The sequence below is a fragment of the Cottoperca gobio genome, chromosome 7 (assembly GCF_900634415.1).
Source record: "Cottoperca gobio chromosome 7, fCotGob3.1, whole genome shotgun sequence".
In the NCBI taxonomy this organism is placed as follows: Eukaryota; Metazoa; Chordata; class Actinopteri; order Perciformes; family Bovichtidae; genus Cottoperca; species Cottoperca gobio.
The window spans coordinates 17,858,474-17,875,439 of NC_041361.1; the positions used below are offsets into that span (position 1 = coordinate 17,858,474).

The 16,966-nt window shown below is 43.6% G+C and overlaps 1 protein-coding gene across 7 annotated transcripts in view; it reads left to right on the forward strand.

The window, feature by feature from the left end:
- agrn (agrin) overlaps positions 1–16,966 on the forward strand; it is a 233,864-nt gene that overhangs the window by 167,232 nt on the left and 49,666 nt on the right. For all 7 annotated transcript variants that reach the window (XM_029435257.1, XM_029435259.1, XM_029435258.1 and 4 more), the window contains 6 exons: positions 3,972–4,169; positions 4,615–4,815; positions 10,133–10,275; positions 11,109–11,214; positions 13,614–13,733; positions 14,333–14,497. In XM_029435257.1, the coding sequence (XP_029291117.1) occupies positions 3,972–4,169; positions 4,615–4,815; positions 10,133–10,275; positions 11,109–11,214; positions 13,614–13,733; positions 14,333–14,497 (933 nt within the window). The remainder of the gene's footprint in view (positions 1–3,971; positions 4,170–4,614; positions 4,816–10,132; positions 10,276–11,108; positions 11,215–13,613; positions 13,734–14,332; positions 14,498–16,966) is intronic.

Consider the following 16,966-nt stretch of genomic DNA (forward strand, 5'->3'; position numbering starts at 1 on the left):
CAAAGCTGGAGGGTCTTTGTTTTTCCTTCTTCCTCAATGACTCATTCCTTCATGCTTTCAAGGCCTCTTTTTATACCAACCTGCCAATATTTCTCACTCTCACTTTCCAAACCACTACCGCTAAAAGCTGTCACAGTGCAAGAACAAACATCAGCAGTTCCCAACTTTATGTCAAGGGGACTTCAAGGAGACCTTAATTCAATTCTAGCAGGTCCTCAGCAAAAAAGAAAGTTTGGTTTGGTAGTTGGAGTGACATGAAGTAAATATGGACATACATATATAAGAAGACTCCACATTAATATATATCTTCTTTGTGTTAATCATGTGAACAGTGCTGCCAAATATATTGACCCAACTCCTCAGATGGCTTGCCAGATTGTAGCAAAGTGTGCACATCTCCACACACCACGAGCCATTTATGGGCCAGAGGCCGGTCGCATGTGGTGACGACTTTTAACTGCAATCGACCTGAATCGGGTGATTTGGATACAGTTGGTATTAGATTTTATTAGACCTTGCATAAGAAGGTCTTAAAACTTACTTTGATCTTGGACACACTGCGTTGTACTGTACATTTTCCTGGCTGGAGAGGTTCTTGCACTGGTGGACATGAAAGTACATTTAAATTAGATGAAAGATTAGAAATGTTAGCACATTAGATTGTGATGCCTAGCCTGCCAGACTTTTTAAAGTCTGAACATTTCATGTTTGTGAAGTTGTCTGCATTCAGAAAATGAAATAGACATTTTCACTGAAACTCTGATGACAGATTTGTAGATGAATGTGGTGGCAGAAAGTACACATTTTAACATTAGTAGTAATGGGGACAATTCTCCCTCTGCTCCTGGCTTTGAACTCAAGCTCCCATCCTTTTCTGCCTGTTTGCGATGCGTGTTGTCTGGAAGATCAGGCACTGTGGAGAGCCAGGTGCCAGGGGCAGAAGCAGATAAAGAGGCGAGGTTGCTATCAGGACACCGGGCCCGATAAAGGGCAACACTCACCACTGCCTTCTTGAGTTATAGCTGCCGCAACCACAGAGGAGCCACGACCACAGCAACCCCCATTTGTATATGTTATGTTTATTTATTTTTGTAACAGAAAACCCAGTATAAAGCCTCTTCATCTTTTTCAGCCAAAACCTCCAAACCCACTTGCAGTGTCGGGATCACTGACAATGGATTATGCTCATTCCAAAACCGAGGGCATTAATATGCAGCCATAACAACCTCCACTCCTCTGGAAAGGCCTTCCACAAGGTTTTGGAACCTGGCTGCAGGGATTTGCAAACAACAGCAATAGTGAGGTCTGCCGCTGATGCTGAGGCCTGGCTCGTATACAGTGTTATAATAATCCAAAAAGTGTTGGATGGCTTTGTGCAGACCAGCACCAAACCCAATTCCTTTATGGACCTTGCTCTCTGCACAGAGCCCAAACCATGAATAACAGCGCCAGACCAAAATGACACATTGGTTTAACGGAAACATGGGTCCTGCATTCTCTGCTCATGTCGTTTTTAAGTTTGGCTTCAAAGAAATGTGTCATTCTACCAACATATTGCTCCTCCGGGAAATATACTCTATGTCCAGTTCTCAGTTAAGGCTCCCAATACAAGCAGGGAGTGGATGCCAGCACTAGAGATGAAAGAAATGAAAGACTCTTAAAGAGTAATAAACAGATTAATAATGTGGAAAGAGAGTTCCAGCGGCCAGCCTCGCCTCCCTCAATTAGTGCTAAGTCAGCAGCGGTTATTAGCCTGCCCCTAATTGAATGTGATCGCGAGCTGTGCTAATGCAATCCTCCAGGTGTAATTGGTGTCAGCGGAAGAGGCACTAATACTGCTGGCCCCGTCTGTGTACGAGGCCTCACGTTTTGCCTTCTCGTTTGTTTCCCGGCCCCCCTGCGACATCAGTCGGTACCTTGTTCCTGCCTCGCTGATTCTTCATGGAAACTCTTTGCCCCTTTAGACGCAGGCAATTCCTCAAGAGATGATCCAAGTGAATCGTCCAACTAATACGTTCTCTAAGCCTTTTGGGTATCTCAACGCTGTCTTTTGGCAAGAAAATACAGATGTCAGTTCAAGTGTGGTGGGGAAATAGCATATATAAGCAGATATGAACAACCTTACAAAGAGAGAAATACAACCAGAAAAGTGACCTTTCTGACCAGTTTCCCAGCACCTGTTGCTCAGAAGTACCCCCACAACGTAGTGCTGGCAGGGTGCTGAGCAGTACCTGGTTGTCACTAGATATACAGCAGTTGGCATTCAGGCCAAAGAGTTCGATTCTTGTCTCATCGGACCAGAGAATCTTTTCCTTCATGCTTTCACAGTCCTTTAGGTGTCGTTCGGCTAACTCCATCCAGGCTGTGTTCTGTGTCCAGACTTTTCCTCAGGAGTAACTTTAGCTCCGACTCTATTCTCCCGTAATGTTTCTGATTGATGCAGTGCTGCAGTTGTCCTTCTGCCAGACTCTTTTTATTTTTGCACAAGAATGTTTGAAGCTCATTGCTCAGTAATTCAGTGTCAGCTCAAGTAAAAGAGTAGTTTTGGGTGGTTCCAAATGCCTTCAGTGATGGAGCCTTCTGTGCTTCTGGGAATTTTCAGCACTTTTTTTTTTTTTTTTTAAATCCTCTTCCTCAGATCTTTGCCTCAGTTGAATTCTATCTGTGGAGAGTTTTTTTTAAATAAATTTCATGGCTTGGTTTTTAGCGCACACATGCATGTGAACCGTGACACATTTTAATAGAAAGGTGTGTGCCTTTCAAAAGTATTTCAAATCAATTGAATCTGCCCCAGGTGGACTCCACAGAGGGGCCAAATCTAAAAAGGATTGTGTATCTCCGCTAAACCTGCACAAATAAGACAAAAAGGAACTGTGTAATTCTCAAAAGCAAATAGCGTCTCGGTGCTCCTGTGCTATTTGCACGTATTTAAATGAAGTAATATGAATACATTTGGCGCAAAATTGGCCCCTTTCTACAGTCTACAAATGAGCCTCATTGCAAAAACAGTCCAATTCACAAAAATAACCGCTAATAGCCAGACATAGCTATAGGCACATTATTAGCGTCTTCAGAGAGTTTGTGGTAACTGAAGCGTATTTATGTCACGCCCAGACGTTCCAGTGATCATGGCAGTAGTGATTGTAGCCAGGCGAAGGCTCAAACTCATTTATTTTGGGATGCAATGACAGTTGTGTCATGAAAAATAAATGAATAAAGCTCCCCTGCACGTCAATTTTGAAAATACCTGCGAAATAAAAAGCGAGAGAAAAAAGAATGAAAAATAAGGTTATTATAAAAACGAATAAACTAATTATTTCTTCCACAATATTTTTTGGGAATCTGACCTTTGATGCACAATTCATAGTGATATCAGCAGCCGCAATCCATTCTTTGTAGATTCGCCCCTTAGTGTGGAAACGTTGCATCTCTGCACTGTACTGCTGCACTGCATCATTAAACACTACACCAGCTGTCTGCAACACAGCTTGTCAAGAAAGGACAACAACTAATCTTCACCAATTAATTGTTTAATGTTGTGTTGTTTACACTATAAATGTTAAAACACAGAAAAATGATGAGTAAATATATGAATACTGCAATCTGTTAACACTTTGTTTAATGCCGCAATAACATTTCCTTGGTTAAAATTACTTTAATATTGACCACAAAAGTGCATTAAAATGAATGTTGTGCCTATAGCCATGTGCTTGTTTGTGACGCGGAGCTAAGGATGTGAAGTCAGTTAAAAACAGATTCCTTTCAGCTTTACATCCATTCGAGGATCATCAAAAAGTAAGATCAGTTTGAAATGCTCTGCAATGTGTTTGCAGATTCATGACATGCAAAGAATTCAAAAAGGATGCAAAATATTGAAAGTTTTAAGACTCAACATGTAAATCATGCTAAAAAACCAACAACCTGAAACACACACACACTGAGCCTTTGCCTTCCTCCTTATCTCCATCTAGATGAGTCTTGTGCCAACTGCTCTTTCGGGGCAATCTGCGATGCCCAAAGCGGGCAGTGTGTGTGTGCGTCGGAGTGTGTGGAGTCCCACCAGCCTGTGTGTGGCAGCGATGGCAGCACCTACAACAGCGAGTGTGAGCTTCACGTGCGTGCCTGCAAACAACAGATGGACCTCCGAGTAGTCAGCCAGGGCGAGTGCAGTAAGTAATGCTTGTGCATGTATACAGTGTGTGTCATACTGATTGTTTTTGAACACCAAATTAAGAATATCAAGGATCCTTGGCATAAGCATGAATAAGTTTAGACGAAAGCATGATATTCACAGGTAAAACACATCGAGATGTATGGAGTGATTTTTCTCTAGCTCTAAATCAAATGTGGATAAGAAAAATAAAAGTAAGGCCTGAGAGGACCCTCGCATAGCCGCAGGCAGGCAGTTCATATTCTAGCAAACCTTGACAGATAGAGAATTACTAAGGGAACATGTATATGTCAGTTTTAAGAGAGTGATATTTTACAAGAGCAAATGGCATGCATGGCAATTATTAAAGACGGGAGAAATCTCTAATCCAGAGGTGCATTTAAAGGTCTGGTGTGACTGAAATCCATCAAAACAACCCACTGACCCTTCGTGCTCTGATTTAGAAACATGCGGCAGCACTGTGTGTGCCTGGGGTGCCCAGTGTGTCCAGAATGTGTGCGAGTGCCCGCAGTGCTCAGGCGAGGCTTTCTCCCCGGTGTGTGGCAGCGATGGCAGCACCTACAACAACGAGTGTGAACTCCGCACGTCCTCCTGCATGCAGAAGACGAGGATTGATGTGGCGAAGCCCGGCAGCTGCGATGAAGGTAGGAAATGGACTTTAAAATGGTGTGATTATGTTAACCAATCGGCCTTTGAAATGGTGCAATTATCTTTATCAAGTGACCTGTGGTACGGTATCCAGTCATCTGTGGATTTATCATAATGGTTTCTTATGCCACCAGCATAAGGCATCAACAAAAACCTTTTACAGCAACAGAAATGACTTCTGGGTGATTAAATCCAGGTCAGCTGTGCATTTTAACGGTCTTGTTTGTTTTTCATAAGTGCATCTCTTACGCTTCAATTCTCCTGCTACCGTAAATACTTTTAATTTACCTCCCTCACCTTACCTTTACTCACCCTCAGGTAGACCCAGGCTCATATTAGAAGCAACCTTTTATTTGTAATTTACCCTATTTTATTATATGTTATTTTATCTTAATAATTTCCCTCTGCTTTTATTAGGGGCTGGGTTTTATTTGTTTGTGTTGACTTTTAATTTGATCATTTACTGCATGCATTTTATACAGCCCTTCAATCTAATTATACTCTTAAGTGTGTGACCGATGCCTCTTAATGTGAGTATCTCTGATTTCTACGCCTGTAGCTTTGTCGTTCCTCCACAGTCTGAATAAATTAAATCTAATTCAGCGTGCAAATCATATCTTGATAAGCGCTGACAGACGAGGCAGGGTATCACAGCCCCTCTCGCTCGGCCCGTCTAGGGGACAACTCTGGAGGGAGCAACATGCCAACCTCTGATTGTCATGCAGACGGCTGCGATGCCGTTCCCCCGTGGCTGGTGGGTCGCAAGCAAACATAGTCATCCTCTGACAAGGTGTGAAGGGGAGCAGATTACACCTGCCAGTGGGGGGGGACAGCTGGAGAGAAGAAAAGAGGGGATAGATTGAGGACACAGCAAATAGAGATGAGAGGATTCCTCTTCCTTTTGGATTGCTCGCCAGCGGTGTTTCTTTCTTTTCTTTTTCTTTTTTTCTTCCTACCATTGTCTACCGTATTGGCACTGGGCCTGTGAGGCGAATCGTGCCGCCAAATCTTCTCGTGGTCGATTTAACATCATTTCATTGACTGAGACGAGTGACCTTTTTTGTATGTGGAGCATGAAGTAATGTGAAGCTGTGTACAGAGACTCACTGTCACCACACACGTTTACTCCACTCTCTCTGCTGGTTGTCTCTTCTACCTTCCCAAGAGCATTGCTTTGCTTGTGGTGCCTGATGGTATATTCTTTTCCTATTTTATTCTCCTGCTCATACTGTGTCTCAACATCCTTCTTTTTTTTTCATCAGTTGCTCATTTTGATTCAGAGAAAACCATCAGGCTTACACAAAAGAATCTATTTTTTTTTCCTCTTTTTTTATTCCCCGTCGCTCCCTGTCGTGGCATCTCACATCTCTCTCTCCATTTTGCACTTTTCTCCATCAAAATTGTGCCTCTCGACAAAGGGGGCACCGATGCTTTCACAGATAGGGGGAGATGGGATTGACTGCAATCGATAGATTTCACCCTAGGGGTGAGGCTGCAGGCTCTGTCCACAGTCCTTTCAGCCCTCCTCAAATCTCACGCAGACCCTCCACAGGAAGTCTGCTGTGATTGTAAAACGATCAAAACCAAGTTGCTGTTTTTCTCCCTTTGAAATATCTGTGTTTGGTTGTGCGATGCTTCTCTTTGGATACTGTGAAAAAAGATTTGTTGCCGATATATTTATCCCCACCCAAGGTGTATGGATGGTAGGTTTTGGCAAAAATTAGGATTATATATGGTGTAATACAGCAGTGTGTCACAATATATAAGAGCAAAGACTGTATTTTCTGGCTCCATTGTAGACAGAAGCAGAGCTCTACATCACCGGTGTGCACAACCTCCAACTCCATACTTCATATCTAAGATAAGCCTAAAGAGGAAGTGAACATGAGATTTATTCCCTTACGTAGACCAGACTTAAAAACCATCCTCATTAGTCTTGTTGGGGGAGGGGGGGCCAAGGAGCATAAAAAAATGGGAGTTGTTTTCTTCCGCCTTTAGTTTAACAGTAATGAAAAATGACAGTGTTCCCACTGTTGGCTATACAGGGAAATTTATCACCTGTTTAATTTCACACTCGGGTAGGCCTGGCCTCAGCTTCTTTTCTCGACACTGACAAAGTGGCAACTGAGAGCAGTGCATAACCTACGGGGGGGCCCTTTTTTAATTGAATAGACATTTAATAAACAAGATTATGAGCACAGAGTTACACAGTGACGCACGCTCCACACCCCGCTCCTCACATCGCACAAAAATCGGATCAATAAAGCTCCAAAAGACATAAAAAGGGCCTGAAAAAAAGGAAAGAAAGCAGAGTGGGTGGCTGGGTGGTAAAAGAGCTCATCGAGTGAGATCAGCGGATCTGTTCCCTCATGGTCCATCCATCACTGGGCTTGTAACCTTCTGTTGAGGCAACAAAACTTCTTCTCTCCTGCTGCCATCTGCAAACACCCCATCCCTCCTCCCCCATTCGGGCGTGACGCCCCATCCCTCTCTATCTCGTGGGACTTTATTTGGACTAACGCGCTGTCACATCCGTCAAGAGCAGGCCGTACGAGCGACTGATAGATGGAGCGAAAGGCAAATGGCGCCACATTGATCCTTCGACAAAAACGGCGTTGTCATCTTCGACCTTTGCCGCGTCACACGCCACAGTGAGGGGGGATTTGGATGTCCAAGTTGACATTCGCACACGTCATAGTATCACAATGATTCCGGTAACTCCTGGAGCCACTGATGTAGACACGACTTATCAGGTCCACCAAAACGTCTTCACACTGCATCTCTATTATTTACCCTCATACTCCTCTTCTTCTTCTTCTTCTTCTTCTTCTTCTTCTTCTTCTTCTTCTTCTTCTTCTTCTTCTTCTTCTTCTTCTTCTTCTTCTTCTTCTGCTTCTTCTTCTTCTGCTTCTTCTTCTTCTTCTGCTTCTCCTTCTTCTCCCTCTGTTTTTCTTCAACACCTCCACACAGCATCTCCTCCCTCACTTATTCATTACTTTCACTGTCAAAACCCTGTAATGTTTTTACCTCTCAGTCTTCCTTGGACGTTATTCTTTTGCTATTCATTTCCTTTCTTCTCTCCGCCGCTGAATTCTGTCTTCTTAATAGAGCTCCTTTGGCTAAATAGACTGTGGTTTCTGACATGATTGAGTAAAAAGGAGTGGACGGGCAGGGAGAATAGCTGATGCAGCCGTCTTAGCTGGGGATGTATAAATTGAAAGGTTCATAGGCAGCGCGGTGTGCGGGCACATGAAAGAGCAACAGCTAATTAGGACCCCCCTTCGCCCTTCACTTTTATTTATTCCATTCTAATGTCTTACCTCTTTTATTTATTTATCTCGTCTCCATGAGGGGGCCTGAGCAGAATATGAAATGGCTATTCCTGCATTTCCCTTTTGTTGTGTCTTGCTGAGCCGGCTTACAGTACAGAGACACAGGTAGCTGCCTCGCTTCTTATTATTCCTTCCTCAGTCAGCTGACTTCTACTACCTTCAGATACCTGCGGTAATGTCACTGGCAGTTGAAAGCCATTAGCCCGCGCATTAGCCCTGTCACAAAATGTTATGTTTAACTGGGACTGTGGGTTCGCAATCAATAAGTAGCTACAACAGCTAAGCAAAAGGATTAGGGTCAGAGGTTTCTGCTGCCTTAAGATGGAGACGGAGCGAGTCCTTAACAAGTCCTGATGTTTGTGGGGGGTGTGGCCTCGACACAAAGCTCCAGCTCCACTGTTGTATTCACTGCTAATGAAGTGAAGGCCTCTCCACTGTATCGACCACTCAAAGCTGTCACACCCCATTGCTGATGACCCATATCAAAGAACAGCCGGGGCTTCATCTGCCCTGCTCTGTGACCTGCTCCATAATCTACTTTAGAAGATGGGTTATGCTAAGTGGCACTTCCATCACCGCGACATTGATTTCCCTATTAGAGGCGGCGCGTCAGTACAGAGAGTTGAATGAGCCCTAAAAGTAGACAGGAAGAGGAAATAACAAGTTGATTACCTGATGTTTTTTGAGTCTGCGCTGGGAGCTTTTAGTTTAACTGCGTTCCTTTTTTTTGAATAACACATTAGTTTGAAATGAACTTTCTGCCAGCCCACGGGGTGCCTCCCTCACTCTGTCTGACATTCTCTCTCTTTCGCGCTGATGCTTTCATTCCCCACATTCACCTAATCTCCCTCCGGAGTTCCACTGTAGGTGGAATTTGCAACTTCAAAAGCAGGATCCTCCCCCCTGTCTTTGCCTGCCCTCTGCAAAAAGCCCCAGATTTGTTTTTCACAAGTGGAACTCCAAACGGTCCTGCTGGATACGTTCTTCTCCCCCCCCCCCTTCGTGTATAGATTGCTTACCTTGTGTTAAAGTGTTCTTACCTTGTGCTAAGGTTTGCACAATAGTTCAGCATTTGTGCAATGACAGCCGTCAATGACAGCATATCCCGAAAAGCTGTGGCTCAGGAGGTAGGGTGGTCGTCCACCGGTTGGAAGGTCGGTGGTTCGATCCCCAGCCCCTGCAGTCAGCGTGTCGAAGTGTCCTTAGGCAAGATACTGATGGCCAACGGTGTGTGTGTGTGAGTGTGTGTGAGTGTGTGTGAATGGTAATGCTGATGTGCGCCTTGTATGTTAGCCTCTCACTCTGTATGAATGTGTGTGAATGGGTGAATGACATGTGTTGTAAAGCACTTTGAGTGATCGTAAAGACTGGAAAAGGTTCTATATAAAAGCAGTCCATTTACCATTTACAGTGTGTGTGGGACTTTGTTCCCTCTTTCACTGGGAAACGTACTTACTTCGATCCAGAGAAGTGCACTTCGCAGTTAAAGAGTTGCTGGGACAACTTTCTCCAAAGTCTCAGGCGATAATTAGATTTTACAGAACACTCTGCAATTAGTTTGTATTCTCATATCAGAGAGCAGGAACCCATAAAGCAGGCCGTGCCACCAATTCTCTCCGCATAGTTAATAATTCTCTCCTTTTTGTCTCTGATTTAATTGAAATAAAAAGAATGTCTTGCTTGTGGTGCAGAGATGTTGTGTCTAATTTATTTAGTCAATCTATTGCTCTCACTACAGTTGGTCATTATCTTGTACTACCAGCATTGCCTTTGCTTCCCTCTCCCTGCCACCGGCAGCGGGAGGGAATTGTAAATTATCCTAACTTTGTGATGTTCCTCATGTGTAAATGTAGCCGTAACTTAAAGAGAAATAAAAGTAGGACACTGTTTATACCTGCTGCAGGGATAAAAGGGCATCTCCCTGGTGTGTTTGTATGTTTTATTAATGATGCTGTGTATTTATGCTGTGTTTATAATGCAGATTGCGGCTCAGGAGGGTCCGGCTCAGGCGTGGAGAGCTGTGAACAGGATCGCTGTCGCATGTTTGGAGGCTCGTGGGACGAGGATGCAGAGGACGACCGTTGTGTCTGCGACTTCACCTGCCAAAGTGTGCCTCACAACGCGGTACAGGCTGCCACGCAATGTGGTTTAATACATTTCATGCAGTGTGCATCAGAGAACTGTCTGTTTAACACTATCCTTACACTATACTGAGACTCATAATGTCCTGTCAACAAGATTCCTTTTGTTTGGAAACACTGACGCTGTCCTGTGTCGCTCATATGCAGATATAGTTTATACCAAAAAATATCCAAACCATTTCAAATTTGCATTAAATGTTTTTTTAGGTTTTTTTTTCCCATAAGAAATGGTCCTAGAACATGTATTGTATAACTGACTTGTGAACTGACAGCACTTCTAAGTAGTATAACTTAGGTTCTTAGATAACAATGCATTTGACAAATGAGGTCCACTTACTCGTTTTTCTCAGAGCTCTCAGCCACATCTCAAGGTCTTCCCTAGTGGCAGTTTGTTCGTTTGTTTGTTCATTGATGTGGCTCAGGTGATTAGTCACTTGACAGAAAAACTATCAACAACTATTTAGGTAATCTATTCATCGTTAAGGTCATGAAAAAGAAATGGCAGAGATGCTGTTTTCTGCCTCAAATTTGGAGATTTCCTGCTTTTCTTCTGTTTCGTATCAGAAGTGAGTATCTTTTGGTTTTTGACTGACAAAACAAGACATTTAGAGAAATCACCTTGGCCTTTTAGGAACTGGGATGGACAACATTTTATAGACAAAACAATAAATATACAAAATAATTGTCAGATGAATCGATGATGGGAATGATCGTTAGTTGCACATCTACTCAGTTGTCATCACGTGTCCTAAGTACGGACATGACAACTGAAGACGACCGTGACCAGACATTCAACTTCCTGTGATTCTTTCGCAGGTGTGTGGCTCAGATGGAAAAAACTACAGCAACGAGTGCCAGCTGAAGAAAGCCAGATGTGAAAAGCAAGAGCACTTGTTGATTCAGAATCAGGGAGCGTGTGCAGGTCGGTACATTACACCACTCACGGTTAATGTCATTACAGCTCATTGTCATTGACATCCCATTTCTCCACCCATGTCATCCATTGACGGGGTAGTAACAGTCAGTAGAGTATGATTCTGTGTGTCTCTCTGCAGTGTGACCGCTGTAGCCATAAGCAAACAAAGTGTAGCTGATAGAGGTTATGTTTTTAAGTGTATGTTTGTGTAATTCGCTCAGGGAAGGTTGACTGAACAACACTCTCGTTTGTATCTGGAAACTGACCACTTCCTCTGCGGCCGGCTAGCGTGCAAAGATAAGAATCGTTCCCACATGCACATGTATGGATCGAGCTGATAGCAATAATGATTCACTTTTCCTGTCCAGACATTCTGACAATTTAAACCATTAAACTGCTTCTTAGCCCTCGGGATACCACTTTAACTCACTTGTTTTAATATAAAAACTCTCTCTTTGCATGTAAATTAATCACATTTATCAGCCAGGATAGTTGTCAGATCAGGGGCTATTAAGTAGCAAAGGTTAGTCGTCAACCTCTCCACGGCTGTGTTAAATGAAGTGCTTTTTGCTCTTGTGCTAGCACAGGCCGGGGAGCAGAGCAAAAGGCACTTGAGGGATTTCGTGTGATCATTCCAGCCTGTTTAATTCCCCGTGGGTCTAAAATAGAGGAGGACGGACAGAGTTGAAGAGAGAGTGAGAAAGAAGGAGCAGCCAGTGTTTTCACACGTATCCCTGCAGATTCTTCTCCCTCCTAAGCTGGCCTCCTTGGGCACTGACTGCCACGCTTCTCCACCGTCCATGGATAATCAATCCTTTTTTTTTTTGAAGAGCCCTCTATGGGTATGGGAGCTCTGGGCTCTCCTCTCCTTTTGGCCAATGAAAAAATACTCAGATGTCGGGGAATTTCACTGCCTTCAACATTAGCTCTTTAAGGAGAAACTTCATTTGACCTCAACTCCAGAAACTTATCAAAAACATGCCAGCGCTCACTAGCTAACCTTGTTTGTTTGTTTTTTAGAGGTGATGATCATTTAAAAGAAATTCTTTACCTGTATGCACATTGTAAACTTTGCCTTTCATAGCATTTCAAACCATAATTTGTAGCCGCCTGCAAACCCAAATCTGGGTCAGGGATTTCAGTAAAATCCAAAGAAATACTTATTGGTTTACTAGATGAGCAAACACGTGCAGGCGTGCCCTTGCGGGAATTTAAAAGCTTCAATCACTGCAGCGGAGGAAGTGCAGCAGCAGACCTTGAAAATATGAGGGTAATATCGCACGTCACAGTGAGCCGCATTGTGCCGGACAATGGCCACTGAAGAGGAAAAACCCTTGAAGGGTGGAAGAACATATGAAATTAAAAGTTCGCCTTGTCCTAATAGGCTTCAGTACAGATAGCTGAATGGAGCGCTGGAAAGTAGCAAGTTAAATGAACTGTGTCCAAAGCCCATCTCTGGAGTGGGAAAGCACTGGAAAAAGAGCGAGCCGAGTCATCACCATTAGGCTGAGGCTCATATCCACACCAGTAACAGCGTGATTTATGGCCCCTGTATCTCCAGCCTCCAAACTCTAAATGAGCAACACAAGAAAAAGAGATCGGTCGGGGAATAGAGAGAGACAGAGGGGGAAAAAGGAAAAAGGGAGGGGAAGATTTCTGCTTTTTATCTCTACAACTTTACTTTTCACTCCAAAGCCTGGACACAATTTGAACAATTACATCTCTGCCTCAGCAATAAAACAAACCCCCTTTTCCTCCCACTGTATGTTTTGTTGTTCTCTTCCCATTTCTGGAGAAGCGCCAGGTTTTGGGAACCTATTTGTTTTTTTACTTTGTTGAATGTAGTTCTTTATTCCGAGCTGTCACACTAGTTTGAAGGCTGGTGCATCCTCAGACAAAGGAGCTCTCCGCACACACTGTGTGCAGGCAGAAACGGCTCGGCAAATTCCTTCAAATTGTGCAGCAGGCTTTCTTTTTTTCTTTTTCTTCTGGGGGAAGGTTGCAGGGCAGCAGTGCAATTCCGTAATATTAGACAAGAACAAATGAAGAGAACATGCCTCCTAGTAGGTGGTAAATGTCAGCTGCCGCGCATTCACCGGCAACGCCATTGTTTGTTTTCACTGGAGGTAATAGCATCATTTTCCCCCTGATTTTGAGCCATTGTGGAGGAAGTAGCAAATAGAATTGTTATCTTGAAGCCAGCTGCCAGCCTCTCCACCTCTGCCCCTCGAGCCAATCTCATTGTTGGCAAAAAAGTTGCCAACATGTTGCTCGGAGATTGTGTTGTCTAATTCCCCACCACCAAACCCCCTTCTCGCCGTAATCACTCAAATGTTGGTGTTCTTCTTTCCCTCCTTGTGCCACCTCCCATCTTCCCTCCATTTTTTTTGTTCCTACCTCATCAGCGATTTCAGCCACATCCCTGCCTGAGGTGACGGCGCCCCAGCACTGCAGTGTGTCTGTGTACGGCTGCTGCCACGACAACGTGACGGCTGCCTTAGGAGTCGGACTGGCCGGATGTCCCAGTAAGTCATCGCCCGAGTCCCCGTTGACCCTTCCACTGCGATGTGTCCTGCATTTGTTGTGTGCGTGCAAAAAGAAAGAAGAAAAAAGTAGATAGTATCAGGCTATCTCAGCATATGGGACTTATTGTCCTTGACTGCAATTACGGTACCAAAGTTGCAGAGCTGAAAACGTTTCATCTTAATCCGAGGAATAATTATGATAATGTTGCACCATATCAACAGAAAAAATCTCTTCATCTGATGATCTTGACGAATGATAGCACACAGATGGGGGAGAAAATGCTGCATCAAGGGGTTAGCTCGGGGATACAATATGGGTGGAGAAAATGCAGACTTAGAAATAAAGATACACAGGGATTTAGTGACGGGGAAACTCACCTAAGCACACTTTATCCACCTTTTTATTTGTGCAATGGGGCATACCCAACATCCGAGCCGAGCATAAATCTGTCATATCCATCATAGTAAGCAGTATTCAGCTGTTGTAAGTCATGTGATGAGAGGGTCTTTCAACAATAGAAAGGCATAAAGCAGCGATGTATGCAGAGGGATTGCTGTAGACGGTAAAAGTGACATCCATGTTGCCGTGTTCTCCTCAGGTACCTGTCAGTGTAATGTCTACGGCTCCTACAAGGGGACGTGTGATCCAGCCACCGGCCAGTGCTCCTGTAAGCCAGGTGTTGGCGGACAGAAGTGTGACCGCTGTGAGCCGGGCTTCTGGAACTTCCGTGGCATCGTGACGGAGAACATGAGCGGCTGCACGCGTAAGGAATCTCTTCTTTGTGTCTGTGCCGATTAGGCAAATGTGCATTTACTGCACCGCTACACGTGTCTTAAACAGAAGGAGCAGTCATCTGTTGCAGTGCTCGTCACTTTTTGTATGATGCTTTTTGTTACTTCCACCCAAAAAGCGCATGGTCTCCTTACACCTTCTGTAGGTCACTACAATGGCACATTTCTGGCAGATCTATGACTTTATAATCATACAGAATATTTTGTTCTCGTAAATTATCGACTTTAATCTGGGAACTTCTGAGTTTTTCTTCTGAATATTACCACGTCCCCCAGCGCCGCAATGTATTTATTGTTTTACCTAAAATGGTCCAAATTCTCCGTCTTAGTTCACACTAAAATATTCTCACTTATGTGGTATAAGGGTTGTGGTTTTATTTGGTTTTAAGAAATCTCAGACCGTCTCTAAGATTTCAGCTGTGACCTCAATAGTCAAGTCAATTATTCTCATTTGCATAGCCTAATATAGCCCAAAAATCTCAATTCATACATTTAATTTTAGATAATAAATAAAAATAAATGAAAAGGAAGAGGAAGAACAAAAGAGGAGAGATCCCTTTTCCTTTTCAGGCAGGTTCTATTAAAGGTGAAGGTTGAAAAATATGTTGATGACATTTTTATGTATTTCAACAGCACTTTGTCTGTCCGGAAACACTGTCCTGGTTATTCTAGAACAGGGGGGGGAACCTTTTTCCTATCAAGGGCCATTTAATTTTTTACAACATCCTTCGAGGGCCATACTAATTATAGAACTCATAACCTCTGCAAAATGTTTTTAAGACACAGCCCATTCATTTCACCTTTCTTACATGCTAAATGCAGAAAAGCAACTTTTTTATCCAAGTATCTTTCTGTTTTATCAGAAAACAATCCTTTATTAGTCCCACAACAGGGAAATGTATCTTGTCACAGCAAAAGAACATATGAAGTAAAAAGGCAGTAAACAATAATTAAATAGAATAAATAATATAAGTACCAACTGGTTGATAATAAAAAAAGTGAGTATTGCACATGGCAGTGATAATTGCACAGCAGTGGTGGAACAGTCTGTTCTTGGTGTGGTGGTCTACCTCTCTATCTGTCCATGTTTGTATGTTACGCTCTGCAGAGAGCTGCTTGTTGGGCCAAACTCCTCCGAAGAGCGTTAACTTTATCCAAACGCACTCGTCCTTTCAGCTCGTGCAGTTCGGCATGTTTTGTGCAGTAATGACGCTCGAGATTATTTTTCATCACCGCAAACCCGTCCACACAAACTAGACACACCGGCCTTTTACTTCCACAAAGAAATCATCGTTCGTCCATTTCTCCTGGAAGTGCGACATTCTGCATCCACCTTTCTCTGTTTTACAGCCACGCTGCGTTCACTGATGTCAATGACGGTCTCGTTTTTTGACATGACGTGACCACGTGATGACACGTTCCGCTCGTGTTGTGTTCAGGGTCAGTCGGCCGTTTAAAATATTGCCGTCTAGTTTTTTTTGCTAGTGGATTTTTTTGCGTGCGTTTTACGAATTACCTCGAGGGCCGGATCAAATGGTCTCGCGGGCCGTATACGGCCCGGAGGCCGGAGGTTCCCCACCCCTGCTCTAGATAATCCATACAGTTTTTATTGCAACTACTTTCTAACAAAGAAAGATATCGTCCCCTTTAAAACTATTCACAGTTTGTGTCCAGATTAACAGAGAAACTGGTTCTGGAAAAAGATGTTACAGTTGAATTTTGAAACCAATTCTTTTATCAAAAGAAAATTTCCCTCACCTCATTGTAATGGGATGGAGCCAAAAACCTTTGGGCTAGATATCTCAAAACCTGGACAAATAAAACTGTACATGGCTGGACTCTACTGCAGGTATAAGAGAAGACATATTTCTCAAACATAGCAGGAAAATAAATGTCTCACTGAATTGTAGAGCAATACCACTGAGCCAACTCTTTACCAGCTAACTAAGACAAATATCCCCAGATTCTGTGTAGAGAGTAAATAACACGTTTAGTCTACAGCTAAACTGTTTGATGGCAGGTTTTGTCGAAATAAATCCTACTCTGTCCTTTAGTCCCGTCAAACCTGTATTGAATGAACTGTTTTCATTTGTATTCGAGGGAAGAACGGGGTCGGCACCCCTTGTTTGTCTGGTGTAATGCAATATGGTGACCAGCTCATGTCCTGCCGCTGAGTTAACATAGGACATACGCTCCCAACGCCACAGAGCATTTTCAGTCAACAGCAGGAATCTCACCCGTGGCCTGACCTTAACAAGGTTTACCTACAGCAAGCAGACAGCACACTGCACTGCCGGCTTCAGCAGGAGAGGAGAAAAAAACACATCATTGATTCTAGGAACATGATGTCCTTCCCCGGGGTTGTTTTCTTAAGTTTCTGTTACGCGCTCCTCCTCTCACCCCCGTGGCCCTTAAGGCTGTGTGAACTCTTCCCAACCCTC